Raw genomic sequence first — 13697 nt, forward strand, 5'->3', positions numbered from 1 at the left:
AAACCAATGCCTCTTTCCTCTGCTATGTGCTGCCCCTTCATGCTCCTCAACCCTTTATGTGCCCAGAGTTAGAATTCAATGCCTATCAATATTATGATATCCACAAACTGTTCAAAGGGTTACAATATAACTCCAAGGCAGCAGATTCAGGGATAAGTCTCAGACTCTGTACTACTGCTAAGTTCCTAGATGACAGGGACACTGCTGCTTCACAGAGTGGGTCAGATGGACCAGTGGCCACCCTGATTACAAGGAAGGAAGGAAGCCTGGTGACACTAGGTCAAGACACAAGAGGATCCCTCAGAGACCTGTACTGCACCAGGATTTGGGGTCATGACCACCAACAGTACATCCAGAGGGTCTACACCTACATACAGGAGACAAGGGAGGAATGCAGGCAGTCATTCTAGACAGCACGTAGCCAGTGAGCGGGAAGGGAAGACCTGGCTTCTCGAAACTCCATGAAGAAGAATGGTAGCTAAAAGTTACAGGGAAGCAAAAGCTTCACAATACTGAAGTTAAGAGCCCTTGTGCAATGGGATCCCACTCCTCAAAGTCAGGTTGGCTGCCTCTGGGTTCTTGCTGAATCAATGCTTGTTACTGATCTTAAAGAAGGGGTTTCTAATTCTAAATAGTGCTTGAAGTAGAGGCTCTTCAAAGCCCCTTTCATCTGTGATGTTCGGGGATTCTAGGAAGCATTTACATGTCCTCTTTGGAGAATGAGCCTGGCCTATGGTCCCTACACACCAGATTGTTCCTGGCTTTGTTGGTGCTGTTTCACTGCTGAGTCTCATCACGCTGCTTCCTGGGAAGGTCAAGTCCATTATTACACACATAACTTACCTGGTCCAGCCATCCTTCAGTGCAGCTGCACAGAGCTGTGGGGAAAGAGTACACATCTCATCACACACATGGTCACATGCATGGAGCAACCCTAGCCTGAAGGTACCTCAGTCATTTCTGACTTGGATTTCACTAACATTATGGTCAAAGCATAAACCAGAGGAAAAAACCATGTGTTCCTGAGAACACTTAGCCAACAGAGTATCACTCTACTTGGAGGGTGACTTTCTTTCCTCATCTCTATAGGAACCAATTTTCTCATTGTCACAACATGACCATCCATCTTCTTAAAAGATTTTTATTTATTTATTTATTGCTGGTCATGGGGCCTGAACTCTGGGCCTGGGAGCTGTCCCTCAGCTCTTCAGCTCAAGGCTAGCGCTCTACCACTTGATCCACAGCGCCACTTCCGGCTTTTCCTGCTTATGTGGTACTGAGGAATCCAACACAGGGCCTCATGCATGCAAGGCAAACACTCGACCACTGAGCCACCTCCCTAGCTTAAAATTTTTTTTAAGCTAAGATTTTTTTGTGATGTCCACATAACTAATGGATGTAAAAATAACAGCAGAAACCAGTCTGTCTCAAAGGTGAAGTGCTTGCCTGGCTTGAGTGAGGCCCTCAGTCTAAAAATGCTCAATGTAGTGAAGAGTAGTAAGTGAGCCATACACTGATTGTATGCCATGTGCCAGCTGTAGTATAATAACCTACAACTTTCATCTGAATCCTTAGAACCATCTCATGATATGGGGTGTTACTTTCCTACTTCTCAAAGGAGGAAGCCGAGGTGCTGCATGAATAAGTGACTTGGACAATACTGCATGGCTGCCTCTGCCTGAAACTCAAATCCTAAGCTGTCACCTTCCAGGGAGCAATGGGGGACTCATTAAGTCAGAACTGAGGTGGTAAGGTGTCAATGGCTACACTTCTACTCGTGTGTAAGCACTATCAGAAGGAGGCCTTGGGCACAAATTGATATAGAGAGGCTGGTGATGAAATAGTAAATCCCAGAAAGGGAGGAATATGAAGCTGGTGGGCCATATTTGATATACCCCCCCTACCTCCTCAGAGTATTTCCTAGAGCATAGATCCTATAACTCTTATAATATCCTGAATCACAAGTGTCTTTTGTATTCCAAAAAGATGACCCTAAAAGGGGCCCTTTAATAGCTGATCATCAAAACCAAGCCATGATAAAAGGGTTGGAACTCTCACCCTCAGACTCTAGAGTGAGAAGAAGGGCTGAAGGTTGAGGTGACAGCCAATAGCCAATGACAGTGAATCCCAAAGGACAGAGCTCAGAGAGCTCCAAGACTGGTGAACATGTGATGATTGTTGGGCCTGCTCACACATTCCCCTCCATCCTACCTCCTCTACCTGGCTGTTCTGAGTTGTACTGAGTTGGGTACTGGTAGCTAACACTTGTAATCCTAGCTACTCAGGAGGCTGAAATCTGAGGATCATGCTTCGAAGTCAGCCAGGGCAGAAAGGTCCCCGGAGACTCTTATCTCCCATTAACTACTCAAAAATCAGAAATGCTGCTGTGGCTCAAAGTGGTAGAGCACTAGCCTTGAGCAAAAAGTTCTCAGGAACAGCTCAGTACCTGAGTTCAAGCCCCACAACTAACAAAAACATAAAACGTAAAGGTTAAAAAAAAAGTTTTCCTGGCTTCTGCAAATTTGTTTCTAGCAAATGAAGGGGATGTGTTATATGGGACCTTCTGCTTTCTAGCTGGTTGATCAGCGCTCTGGTCACAATTGGGACTTGCAAGACTAGATCTGATACAGGGCAGAGTGGTGATGCAGAGTCCTTACTCTATGTGGTCTTCTCTAATGCCAGGGAGACAGTGTAGAAACTGACTTAAATTGCAGGGCACGTAGTTGGTAGTATGGGAAAACCCCATACATTTAAAGTGATGCACAGTAATAGTGTAGGGAGCCCTGAGTACAGAAGGAAAACCTATTTTCTTTTCTCCCTTTAGCAAAACCCGTTAGAAAGCACACCTGCTTCAGCGTGGCGTCCGAGTACCCCAGCCAGGCGCACGACGTGGTGTAGGCAGGGTAACCATGTATCAGCATTTGCTTTTCTGGAAGACATAACATTTGTCAACATCTGGCACTTTCCAGGGAACTGCGGAATTAGAATTGCCTATAGCTACATTGTGTCACACAGAATCCAGCTCTTCGCTGGGTGGCTAACATACACACTCTGTCCCTTGTCCAAGCCTCTGGAGTTGTCAAGGACAGGTGACCAGAATATTCTCTGAATGTCCCATTCTCCAGGGCCCTGCCTTATCACAAACCCTAAAACCAAACCTCCTGTATACAGTGACTGAAGTGCACACGCCCACCTCCCTCTCCCCTGCAGCAGAAGGTCACCCCCAAATGGTGTCTTTACTCAAACCCACGCAGTGTGAGGTCTAGCTGCTTAGCACAGGGCATCAAGAAGCATGACAGGGTACCCGTGGAGACCAGGGACCCTGAAAATTGGACAATGGTAGCACAAACATGGAAGGAACCTTTCAATTAACCCACCTCTTTCTTTTTTGCCAACTTGACCTTTCTGCAGTATTTCTGAAAAGAAGAAGAAAAAGTGTCACTTGATGTTCTCAAGCCTGTTGCGTGTGAGCCATGGTCAGTGCTAGGGAATTTTGGCTTCCACGGCCCTCCCAGGACTCACCGTAGGCCTCCTCCTCTGTCAGCACATCAGTGATGTATCTGAAATCGATGCAGGATAGCAGCATCCGGGGATCCTGGCAGGGAGTGACAGGAGAAGAGCCTGGGTCAATTCTCAGGCAGATTATGTTTCTCAGGAGCTACTTTGTGCTGATCTGTGGAGCTTATCCTTTCCAGGAAGGGGCCTATGGGATTTGTGCCAGATTGTTTGGTCCTGTCATTGCTTGGTGGAAGTCGTTCAGAGACTCCTTGCCCCTGACAACATTCTGATTTTCACTCCCTATCCCTCTAGGCAGCAGTTTCCATGATCAAGCTGACCCTGCAGTGAACCAGAAGAGGATGAGAAAAAAAGGTGGGAGGGGAGAATGAGGCTGTTCCAGAGCACTCAATGCAAAGAAGAGAAGACTGTGCTCAGATCTGGGTCACAGCAAGCATTGGCTCTTGCAATCTGCTCTCCTGGAGAGTGGAGAAAATTCATTTCACTGATTGATAGAACAGGAGCCCCCACCCTCCTGACTCGGGGACGGCTCCTTATCCCTGCTCTCCCCTCCTGCCTGCTCAATGCTTTGGCCACAGAGGCTAAGTTTTTCATTGGCACCAGCAGGACAGACACAGGGAAATCAGGAATTTCACACCACCACCAGAACTGTAGTAGGCTGCTAGAAATTTTAAAAGCTTGTTCAATCCTGAGGCTTTAGGGTTTTTTTTATTTGTTTGTTTTTATTTTTAAGTGGTTGTAGGGCTTGAACTCAGGGCCTGGGCTCTGTCCCTGAGCTCTCTTGCTCAAGGATAGAGCTCTACCACTTTGAGCCACACCTCCAGTTCTGGTTTTTGAGTGATTAATTGGAGGTAAGAGTCTCATGAGGACTTTTCTGTCTGAGCTGGCTTTGAATAATGATCCTCAGAACTCAGCTTCCTGAGTAGCTAAGATTACAAGTGTGAGCCACCAGCACCCAGCTTTTTTTTTTTTTTGTATGCTGGATTTTGAACTCAGGGCCTTGGTAGGAAGGTGCTCTACTACTTGAGCCATACCCCTAATCTTGTTTGCTTTCCTTAAGGTCCTGAGTTTTCGCCCCAAGTCAATCTTTGACCTCTGTCTTGCTACCTATGCCTCCTATTGGTTGAATATCAAGAACATTTTTCCCAAGTTTGCCTGAAATCACAATTATCCAAATCTCCTGAATAGCTGGGATTACAGGTGTTAGCTCCTTTACTGGTACTGAATCTGCTTCTTTTAAAAGATGTAGCATTAAAAAAAAAAAAAGATGTAGCATTGAAACAGGAAATGAGCCAAATGATGACAAATTCTTAGCACCTTAGCACCTTTCTGGTGGCTCATTTTGGTGGTGAACGACCTGTGAAAGGTTGACCTTCCCACATCCTTGTCTTTCCAACACCCCCACAACCACCCAGAGAAGTGAGAGAGAGCCCGCCTTAGAAGAAGAGCAAGGTCTCATGGCTCAACAGTCTTCAAGGCCATGTTGTCCTTGTCTTTAATGTTGCTGCCAAGGAATAAAAAGGGCCTTCATTTGTGGACCACCAGGTTTCACCCAGAGGCAGTTGCAGCTCACAGTGGGTAAGCAATTCACTTAAGGTCTCTCAGCTAGTTAGTAGTGAAAGCTAGACTCAGAGCCAAGTCAGCCTGGGTCTGCTGTTCACTTCCCTTTAACATACTCAGAGATTTTTTTTTCCCCTCCTCAGCAACCAGGTGCTCATCCCTGCCTAAAATAGGTCAAGGAGAAAGAAAACAGCCATGTGGGTATCTTTAGAATTCACTGTGAAGCTCCAGCCCTGCCGGATGCTACACAGGGAAGGCTGCCATGGCCTCATCTTGCTTTTGGAGTCAAAGTGCTACAAGATGTCTTACTAGTTATCCCTGGCTTTTCAGACTTAATGGAGTGCTTTTCGATTTTCTTTTTCTTTTTTTTTTTTTTGCTGGTCGTGGGGCCTGAACTCTGGGCTGGGGCGCTGTCCCTCAGCTCTTCAACTCAAGGCTAGCGCTCTACCACTTGAGCCCCAGCACCACTTCCAGCCTTTTGTGCTTATGTGGTGCTGAGGAATTGAACCCAGGGCCTCATGCATGCAAGGCAAGTGCTCTACCACTAAGCCACCTTCCCAGCCCTAATGGAGTTTTCTCACTTGGGTTTTAGGCTGATTCTGTGAGTCCCTAGATGTCTGATGACTCTCATCTCTTAGGCAAGTTGTGGAGGCTCAGAGAATTTGCCTTACATATTGTGGGGAGGCAGGACCTGAGCTTGCTGCTTCCTATGTCCACTCAGCTTGCACGAGCATAGTTTTCAGGTGCCTCAAATAGCAGAAAGGGTACAATACTTGCCTGGCATGTACAAGGCCCTGGTTCCAGCCACCCCCCAAAAGAAATTATTATATTTTATTGTTTTTTTTTTTTTTTTAGTTTTTCTCTGGTGCTGGGGCTCGAACTCAGGGTCTTGGCACTTGCCCTGAGCTTATTTGCTCATGGCTAGCACTTTACCACTTGAGCCATAGCTCCTCTTCTGGTGATTAACTAGAGGTAAGAATCTCACAGACTTTCTTGCCCAGGCTGGCTTCAAACTATGATCCTCAGATTCCAGCTTCCTAAGTAGCTAGGATTACAGGCGTAACCACAGACACCTGGTGGTTTTGTTTTGTTTTTTCCCTCTAAATCATCATCAAAAGGTAAATTATGAAATGCATTTCATTTAGAAACAATTATAACATTAAAGATGACTTACCATGTCCACAAGTAACTTCCACAGAGGCTTGAAGATAAAAAAACATGGTTAATGAGACGTTGGATAAAGCACCATTTTAAGCACCATTTAAAGCACTGGTGGCAAACTCCTGCTGGTGTGTGATCATTCAGCCACCCAACCTCAGTGCTGCCTCCTCCCTCCTTATCCTTTACCCTGTTGTCCCTCTCCTTCTCCTTCAGCCCTTTCTAAACTAATTCCTAACAACTAATAGTATCTTCAGGGAAGAAAAGAGTCAAAACAAATCTCTGTTTCCTTTTGGGGACCTGTGGTGCATGGTCTTTGGTCTTCAGAGGGCCACTCAGAGCCAGTCACGTGTCCTGTGTCATGGCGCCACGGGCATGTTTCTCAGATGAGTTACCTTTCCCTCCTGCTTCGCCCACAGGTCCCACACTGCATTCAAAATGGCTGCTGTGGCCAGGTGTACCACACCTTTCTCTGGACCAATCTGATTGGAAAGCAAAATACAACATCATGTCTTAGACATAAGGGGAAAACTTAGAGGTCTTTTAGCCAGGACATAGTTTATGAATTTAAAGGTGAGAGTAGAGATTCAAGGAGAAAGAAAAGAAAAGAAAAGCCAAGAAAAAAAAAGAAAGAGAAAGAAAGAAAGAAAAGAAAGAAAGAAAGAAAGAAAGAAAGAAAGAAAGAAAGAAAGAAAGAAAGAAAGAAAGAAAGGAAGAAAGGAAGGAAGGAAGGAAGGAAGGAAGAAAGGAAGGAAAGAAGAAAGGAAGGAAAGAAAGAGGGGAAAGAGGGAGGGGGAGTGAGGAAGGGGGACGGAGGAAGGGAGGGAAGGAAAGAAAGGAAAGAAAGGATGAAAGGCAGCTTCTAACCTATATACCATTACAAAAGCAGGAAAAAACAAAAGCAAAAAAATTCCCAATAACCACTCTTCTCTCCATGTGTGCATGCCTTTGAGAGCAAAGTTGCAGACAGAATCTTATTTATAAATATGTCTATGTGTAGTTTCTGAGGACAAAGCATTCTCCTACATAACCATAGTAGAAAGGGAATGTCATACTAATGAACACCATTATCTAGATAATCCTTAGTCAAATATCAACCAATTTCCTCAATAATGTGTTTTATTTTTCCTTGATCTATATCTAATTCAGAACTCTATTACATTTAGTTGTCATGTTTCTTTAATCTTTTTATGTAAAATAAGTTGTTTTCTTTCAATAATATGACATTTTAAGGAATATGGACCAGTTGACATGTTTAGCACCCTTCAATACGAGCTGTTCTATGGTTCCTTTAAGATTACATTCAGTTTGGGTGCCAGTGGCTCACACCTGTACTCCCAGATTCTCAGGAGGTTGAGATCTAAGGATCTCAGTTCAAAGTCAGCCCTGGAAGGGAAGTCCATGGGACTATTATATCCAATTAACCACCAAAAAGATGGAAGCAGAGCTGTGACTCAAGTGGCAGAGCACTAGCCTTTAGTCAAAATGCTAAGGGACAGCATTCAGCCCTAGTACCAGTAAATACACTCAAGAAAGACAAGATTCAGGTTCTACATGTTTTGGCATAAATACTGCTAAGTGGTGGTGTCATTTTGTTTTATTATTGGGTTATGATACCCTTTGTGTTAGTGTCTACTTAGTTTTCCACTGTGAGGTTACGATTTTTCCTCAAGTAAGGAGATTACTATTGTCCCCCCAAGTTTAGCATCCATGATGACTCAATTAACAACAGCTATGATGGCTACAATGCAGTGATTCCTATACCACCATTTGTCTTATATTCATTTGTTTTATTTGTATGTCACTGTAATGATGGGCTTTTCCTGATTCATAATCTGAATGGATTTTGTGGATTCTTTTTTTTTTTGGGGGGGGGGTCCGGTCATGGGGCCTGAACTCTGGGCGTGGGCGCTGTCCCTCAGCTCTTCAGCTCAAGGCTAGCATTCTACCACTTGAGCCACAGCGCCACTTCCGGCTTTTTTCTTTTTGCTTATGCGGTGCTGAGGAATCGAACCCAGGGCCTCATGCAAGGCAAGCGCTCTACCACTGAGCCACCTTCCCAGCCCTGTGGATTCTTATTTAGCTCAGCAGATTACAAGCCGTTACTATCATATTTGTTCTGATGCTTGAATTGTCACAGATGCTTGAATTGTCAGCCAGTGAGAATTTTTTCAAGGTTACATTTTTCAAGGTAAGGCAAGTTGACTTTGTCTTCAATAAAGTCAATAAAGACAATATGGAAAGTATATTCTCTTGTGCCTGTCTGTGCATGGCAGGGAAGTAGGGGTAGGAAAAAGATCTGTCATCAGGGGACAAGGACAAAGCTAAATTGCTGAGCTCAACTGTGTTTGAATCTTTCTCTACAACTGTACTTCTTTAGGCTTAGACTTTATGTTTTAGATTCTGACTTTTAACAGTGGCATTCCCTGCCAAAGTTTCATGTGTTAAAACGTCCGCCACCAGCTTGTGGAGCTATTGGTGGATGGTGGAAACACTGGGAGGTAAGGCCTAGTAGAAGGAAGTTATATAATTGGGGATGTGTCCTTCAAGGGGACATTGGAACTCTGGCCCCTTCCCCATCTCTTTGTTTCCTATTAGTCAAGGCCATTTATGCCACATGCTCCAACTACCATGATGTTCTGCCTCACCACTAGCCCAAAGTAATATGTCCAATCAACAATGGCATGAATCCTCTAAAACTATGAGCCAAAATAAATCTTTCCTTCTTTGAAGTAGATTTTCTCAGGTATTTTGTCACAGCAATGGAAAATCAGCTAATAGATTGGCCTATATACAAAAAGGTACCATGGTCTTCTGCCTTTCTAACTTTGTTCTTCTCTTTCTTTCCTTAATGACTCCTCCCATGAAGATAACATGATTCAGGTTCTCTCTTCAGAGAAGGTTGCCCATCTAACCCTTTATCCTCTAGATCATGTTTTCCAAGCCTGGGAGTGGGAGATGAAGTGTGCAAGGATCCAAATGCATGCAGGCTCAAGTCTTACAGAAAGAACAGATTACTTCAAAACATTGATGCGCTAAATACCTCTAGTCCTAATGTATGTAAATGAAGTATTTTATTTTAAAATTGTAAACCCATCTCTGGTTTCACATTTGTGGCAATCAAAGGACATTTTAGGGTTAAAGTAACATTATTCATAAAGTCTTTTTACAAAAGAGGTTCCTTACCCATCTGAGTTGCCCGTCACTGGTCAACTGCCGGTAGAAGCTTCTGAAGTCCCCAACAATGTCCCTGAGGTCTTTGTGAAGCACATGGTGGGTCAGGGCATTCACAGCACAGACAACTATTAAAGAAGAATTTCATCTATGTTCAGGTTATAATATACAGACAAGACATGAAACTACCACTAGCAGTGTAGACATTTCATGGATAAGCCGTAGGTACAAAAAATGTACGTGCTTTGTAAAATTACTCTAAATACATCTTCTTTCATTTCACAATTAATATCCCACAATGGGAACGGTCCAATGGGAGCTAGATTTCCTGAATAGAACACATACATTTTGTTTGCTTGTCACGTGGGAAACTATAGATCTTTAAGTTTACATGGTTCCAAATTATTTTCCTATTCACTGAAGAAAAGGTGTTCAGACTATGAGATTCAAAGCCAGTCCTTGCTAGTTCAATATTTCTACAGAATAGAAACATATAGAATTAAAATTAAGAAGAAGATGGTGCCCGTGGCTCACGCCTGTAATCCTAACTACTCAGGAGGCTGAGATCTGAGGATAGCAGTTCAAAGCCAGCCTAAACAGGAAAGTCTGTGAAGCTCTTATCTTCAACTAACCAACAGAAAACTGGAATCAGTGCTATGACTCAAAGTGGTAGAGCCCTAGCCTTAAGCTGAAGAGCTCAGGGACAAAGCCCAGGCCCAGAGTTCAAGCCCCATGAGTGAAAAAAAGAAAAAGAAAAAGAAATATTATTGACTTTTATCATTAAGCTCTTACTAGCATTAGTAAAATTACATAAGTTATACTTTGAAAAAATGACAGGTGCATAAGACTGAGTTCAAGCCCCACAACAGAACAAAAAGTAAATAAATAATAAAAAAAGAAGAAAAGAGAAATGCCTTTTCATTATGGACAGCTATACAAAATACCTGAGTACATAATATAACACACTACTGAAGATTAAATGAAGCTGAGTGTGGTGATGTATGCCTGTAATTTACCCCAGCACTAGCAAGGCTGGGACGGCATAAACTTACTTAGGTAAGAGACCTTGCCTTCCCACCCCTCCAGAAAAAGATTAAATAAAATTTATTTTCAATTAGTATATTATATATGCAATGTTAACATACATAAAACACCATTTACATAAACATTTAGTAAGTAGAGTGAAGGATAAACTTAATTTGCCCTAGTATTGCCATTAATTATTTAATTTTGGTGCTTTAAAGGGATTCATTGTTTAGTCCTTTAAAAAGATTAATTATTTAAGATGTAGAGGGATTGGGGATATAACACAGTAATTGAAACCTATCTAGCATGTATGAGACCCTTGGTTTGATACTTGGCAGGGAATGATGGAAAACATTAAGTAATAAATTATAAGCAAAAGACCTTCTATCCTTTGTACATTCTAGGAAACAGTACATGTGCCAATGACCAAAATAATAAAATCATCACTTAACCCAAGGCAACCAATTTACTGTAAAATATCTGATCACTTATTTGTACCAATTTAATAGTACAACTCTTTAGGTCACTTACTAAAATAGTTATGGGGCACACTCAGATCCTATGGGGTCAACATTCTTAAAGTAGCCTCACATGCTCCTAGCATGCACCTAGCCTCTGAGATAGCTTGTGATGACCAAATGCTTGTGGATGGGTGTAAGATTTAGGGTGGAAGGAGCCATTCCAGGTTCTCTGGGGGTTTGTTGATGGAATACACTATCATAACCGATCAGCAAGTCACTCCTCCTGTAATTTACCCCTCAGATTGTGAGAACACAGAATTAGTCTTGTTTCTTTTTTTTTTTTTTTTTTTTTGGGTCCGGTCATGGGGCCTGAACTCTGGGCTTGGGTGCTGTCCCTCAGCTCTTCAGCTCAAGGCGAGCGCTCTACCACTTGAGCCACAGTGCCACTTCCGGCTTTTTTTCTTTTTGCTTATGTGGTGCTGAGGAATCGAACCCAGGGCCTCAGGCATGCAAGGCAAGCGCTCTACCACTGAGCCACCTTCCCAGCCCCTAGTCTTGTTTCTTGATGGCTGATGTTCTTGGGGTTAAAAACAAGCTGACAAAGCACATCAAATGACTCAAGGTGAGGTATTAGAGCATTGATCTATCATTATCTATATCCAACTTGTCCTCATGACTTTGATTGTTGCTGTAAGTCACTGATTATGCAGGCTGTGGCTTGCATCACAATAGAAAATGTCTCTAACAAAAGCTAAGAATGACCTCACTTTTCATGGCTCTAAGGAGATAAATTATCTGAAGCCTGTGTGTTTTCCTTGCTCAACATAAGGGTACTACAAGAAGTTAACTAAAATTTGCTACACCCATAGAAATTTGGATTGCAGTATTTGACCCCAAAGTAGAACAATTTAGGTTTTTCATCTTTCATGGGATGGGTACAGATTTAGCTGGAGAAAACTGGCCCTGAAAGGCAGCTGGCTTACTGATTTAACTTAGGGTTTTCTCCTGACCCAGGCCCCCTCCTCCATCTCCCCCCCCACCATGTACCCTCCCCCCCAAGACCTGGTTGAACATTCAGGAAGACTTGTGGATGACCTTAGGGATTGGAACCCAGGTAGTGACATGAACCTTTATGACTGTATATTCCTCCAGTTAATGTTACTTCTTTTTCTTTTTTCCTTTTTTCCCCCCTTGGTAAACTAGCTTAGCTTACATTATAAATGACATTTCACATTTGTCTAAACGCATACACTATACAATACTGAGTGAATTCCAATGTTCACTGTGGACTCAGAGTGACCATGATGCATCACAAGAGTCTGCTGACTGTCACAACTGTACCAGCCACTCTGGCATAAGGTGATGACAGTAGTCAGGCAAGCTGGGGGGCATCGATAGCTCAATTTTGCTGTGGACTTAAAACTGCTCTACAAAGATGAAGACATTTAAAATACTTAAAAAGCAGGAGAAAATGAATAATTAAGTGAATAAAAACACTTGGGAAAAAAATGAAAAATGACATAGGTATACTATGTGCACTAGAAAATAGCCTTCCCTTCCTATCTTTCTCTCACAGCACTCACTTTATGGTAGTGAAGCGCTCTCTCTCTCTCTCTCTCTCTCTCTCTCTCTCTCTCTCTCTCTCTCTCTCTCTCTCTCTCTCTCTCTTTCTCTCTCTTCTTCCTTCTCCCTCACCCTCTCTCTCATCTCTCTTATCTCGGTCTCCTCCTGATGAGGAAAGTAGGCTGATAAAGGGTGCAGACCCAGATGAGATAACACAATTTCCCACCTTTGGCGTGAGTACCATGTAATGGTTAGTGAAATGGTGGTGACTCATTAAACATGTAGCAAGGTCAAAGTTAAAATGGACCTGTCACATTGTGGTCTGGAAAAGGTAGTAGGCAACATTATTAGCACAAAAGAAGCTCATATTAAAGTCATAAAGAGCTGGGAGTTGATTTGCCCCTACCCAAGACATTTATTACGACTGAGGTTGGGGGAAAGAGAGGATCCTAAACACTAGCTCAGCTCATCCCACAAAACTCACTCAACCCTATCAGAGCAGGTCCCTCCGGTGGGCACCCAAGTGCACAAAGCTCAAATTTGGCTGTTAGTGGTGATTCCAATGGTTTGTCTAATGCTTTGTAAACTCATTGCATGGTTTATGAAACCTTTGGGGGCCACGCTATATGGTTTGTGGTATGGAGAAAAGCATAGCAGCTTCCTAAAGTGCTCAATATCTAGCCAGGGGTAATTAGAGTCGCAGAGATGCTGAAACAGCTCTCAAATATACCTCAGCCAGCCATCACTACCTTGGATTTTACAGGAAATCATCCACTTGGCTGTGGGGTGGGGGAAGGGAAGAGACTGACTCTTGCCTGCTCTCCTCTGGGGGCCTGTCCTGTGCCTTCTCTGGAGGGAGGCAGTCCCTTTCTCTATAACTTGAACACGCTAACAATAGGAATTCTCACAGTGATCTGTAACTCTGCCTTTTATGTCTGTTTCACTAATCAGTTTCTATGCTCCTTGTAGGTAGAATTCTTGTTTTCATCATACCTCTTCCTTTTAAAAATGCCTTCTCTAGTGCCCAGCAGGGAGCTGGATATCTGGCAGCTCTTAAGGTAAGTCTGTAGAAGACTAACTAACTCTCTGGACTGATGTAAATGACCTCCTGGATGGCCAGGGAGAAGCTGTAGTGGCGGTGCGTGAGCACACGCACGCGCACACACACAGGTATTCAACTTTATTTCTATCCAGTCCTTGGGCTCCAACTCAAGGCCTAGGCACTGTCCCTGAGCATTT

At 43.3% G+C, this 13697-nt stretch overlaps 1 protein-coding gene across 1 annotated transcript in view; it reads right to left on the reverse strand.

Moving 5' to 3' along the window:
• The window catches only part of Enosf1 (enolase superfamily member 1), a 32421-nt gene that overhangs the window by 12194 nt on the left and 6530 nt on the right, over nucleotides 1-13697 (reverse strand). Inside the window, exons 3-9 of the mRNA XM_070029471.1 lie at nucleotides 9421-9536; nucleotides 6630-6716; nucleotides 6251-6277; nucleotides 3523-3595; nucleotides 3378-3416; nucleotides 2847-2929; nucleotides 844-878 (exon numbers count right to left, since the gene is read on the reverse strand). Coding sequence (XP_069885572.1) covers nucleotides 844-878; nucleotides 2847-2929; nucleotides 3378-3416; nucleotides 3523-3595; nucleotides 6251-6277; nucleotides 6630-6716; nucleotides 9421-9536 — 460 coding nt within the window. The remainder of the gene's footprint in view (nucleotides 1-843; nucleotides 879-2846; nucleotides 2930-3377; nucleotides 3417-3522; nucleotides 3596-6250; nucleotides 6278-6629; nucleotides 6717-9420; nucleotides 9537-13697) is intronic.

This window comes from Dipodomys merriami, unplaced genomic scaffold (genome assembly GCF_024711535.1).
Source record: "Dipodomys merriami isolate MVZ:Mamm:240054 unplaced genomic scaffold, mDipMer1.0.p SCAF_2, whole genome shotgun sequence".
NCBI lineage: Eukaryota > Metazoa > Chordata > Mammalia > Rodentia > Heteromyidae > Dipodomys > Dipodomys merriami.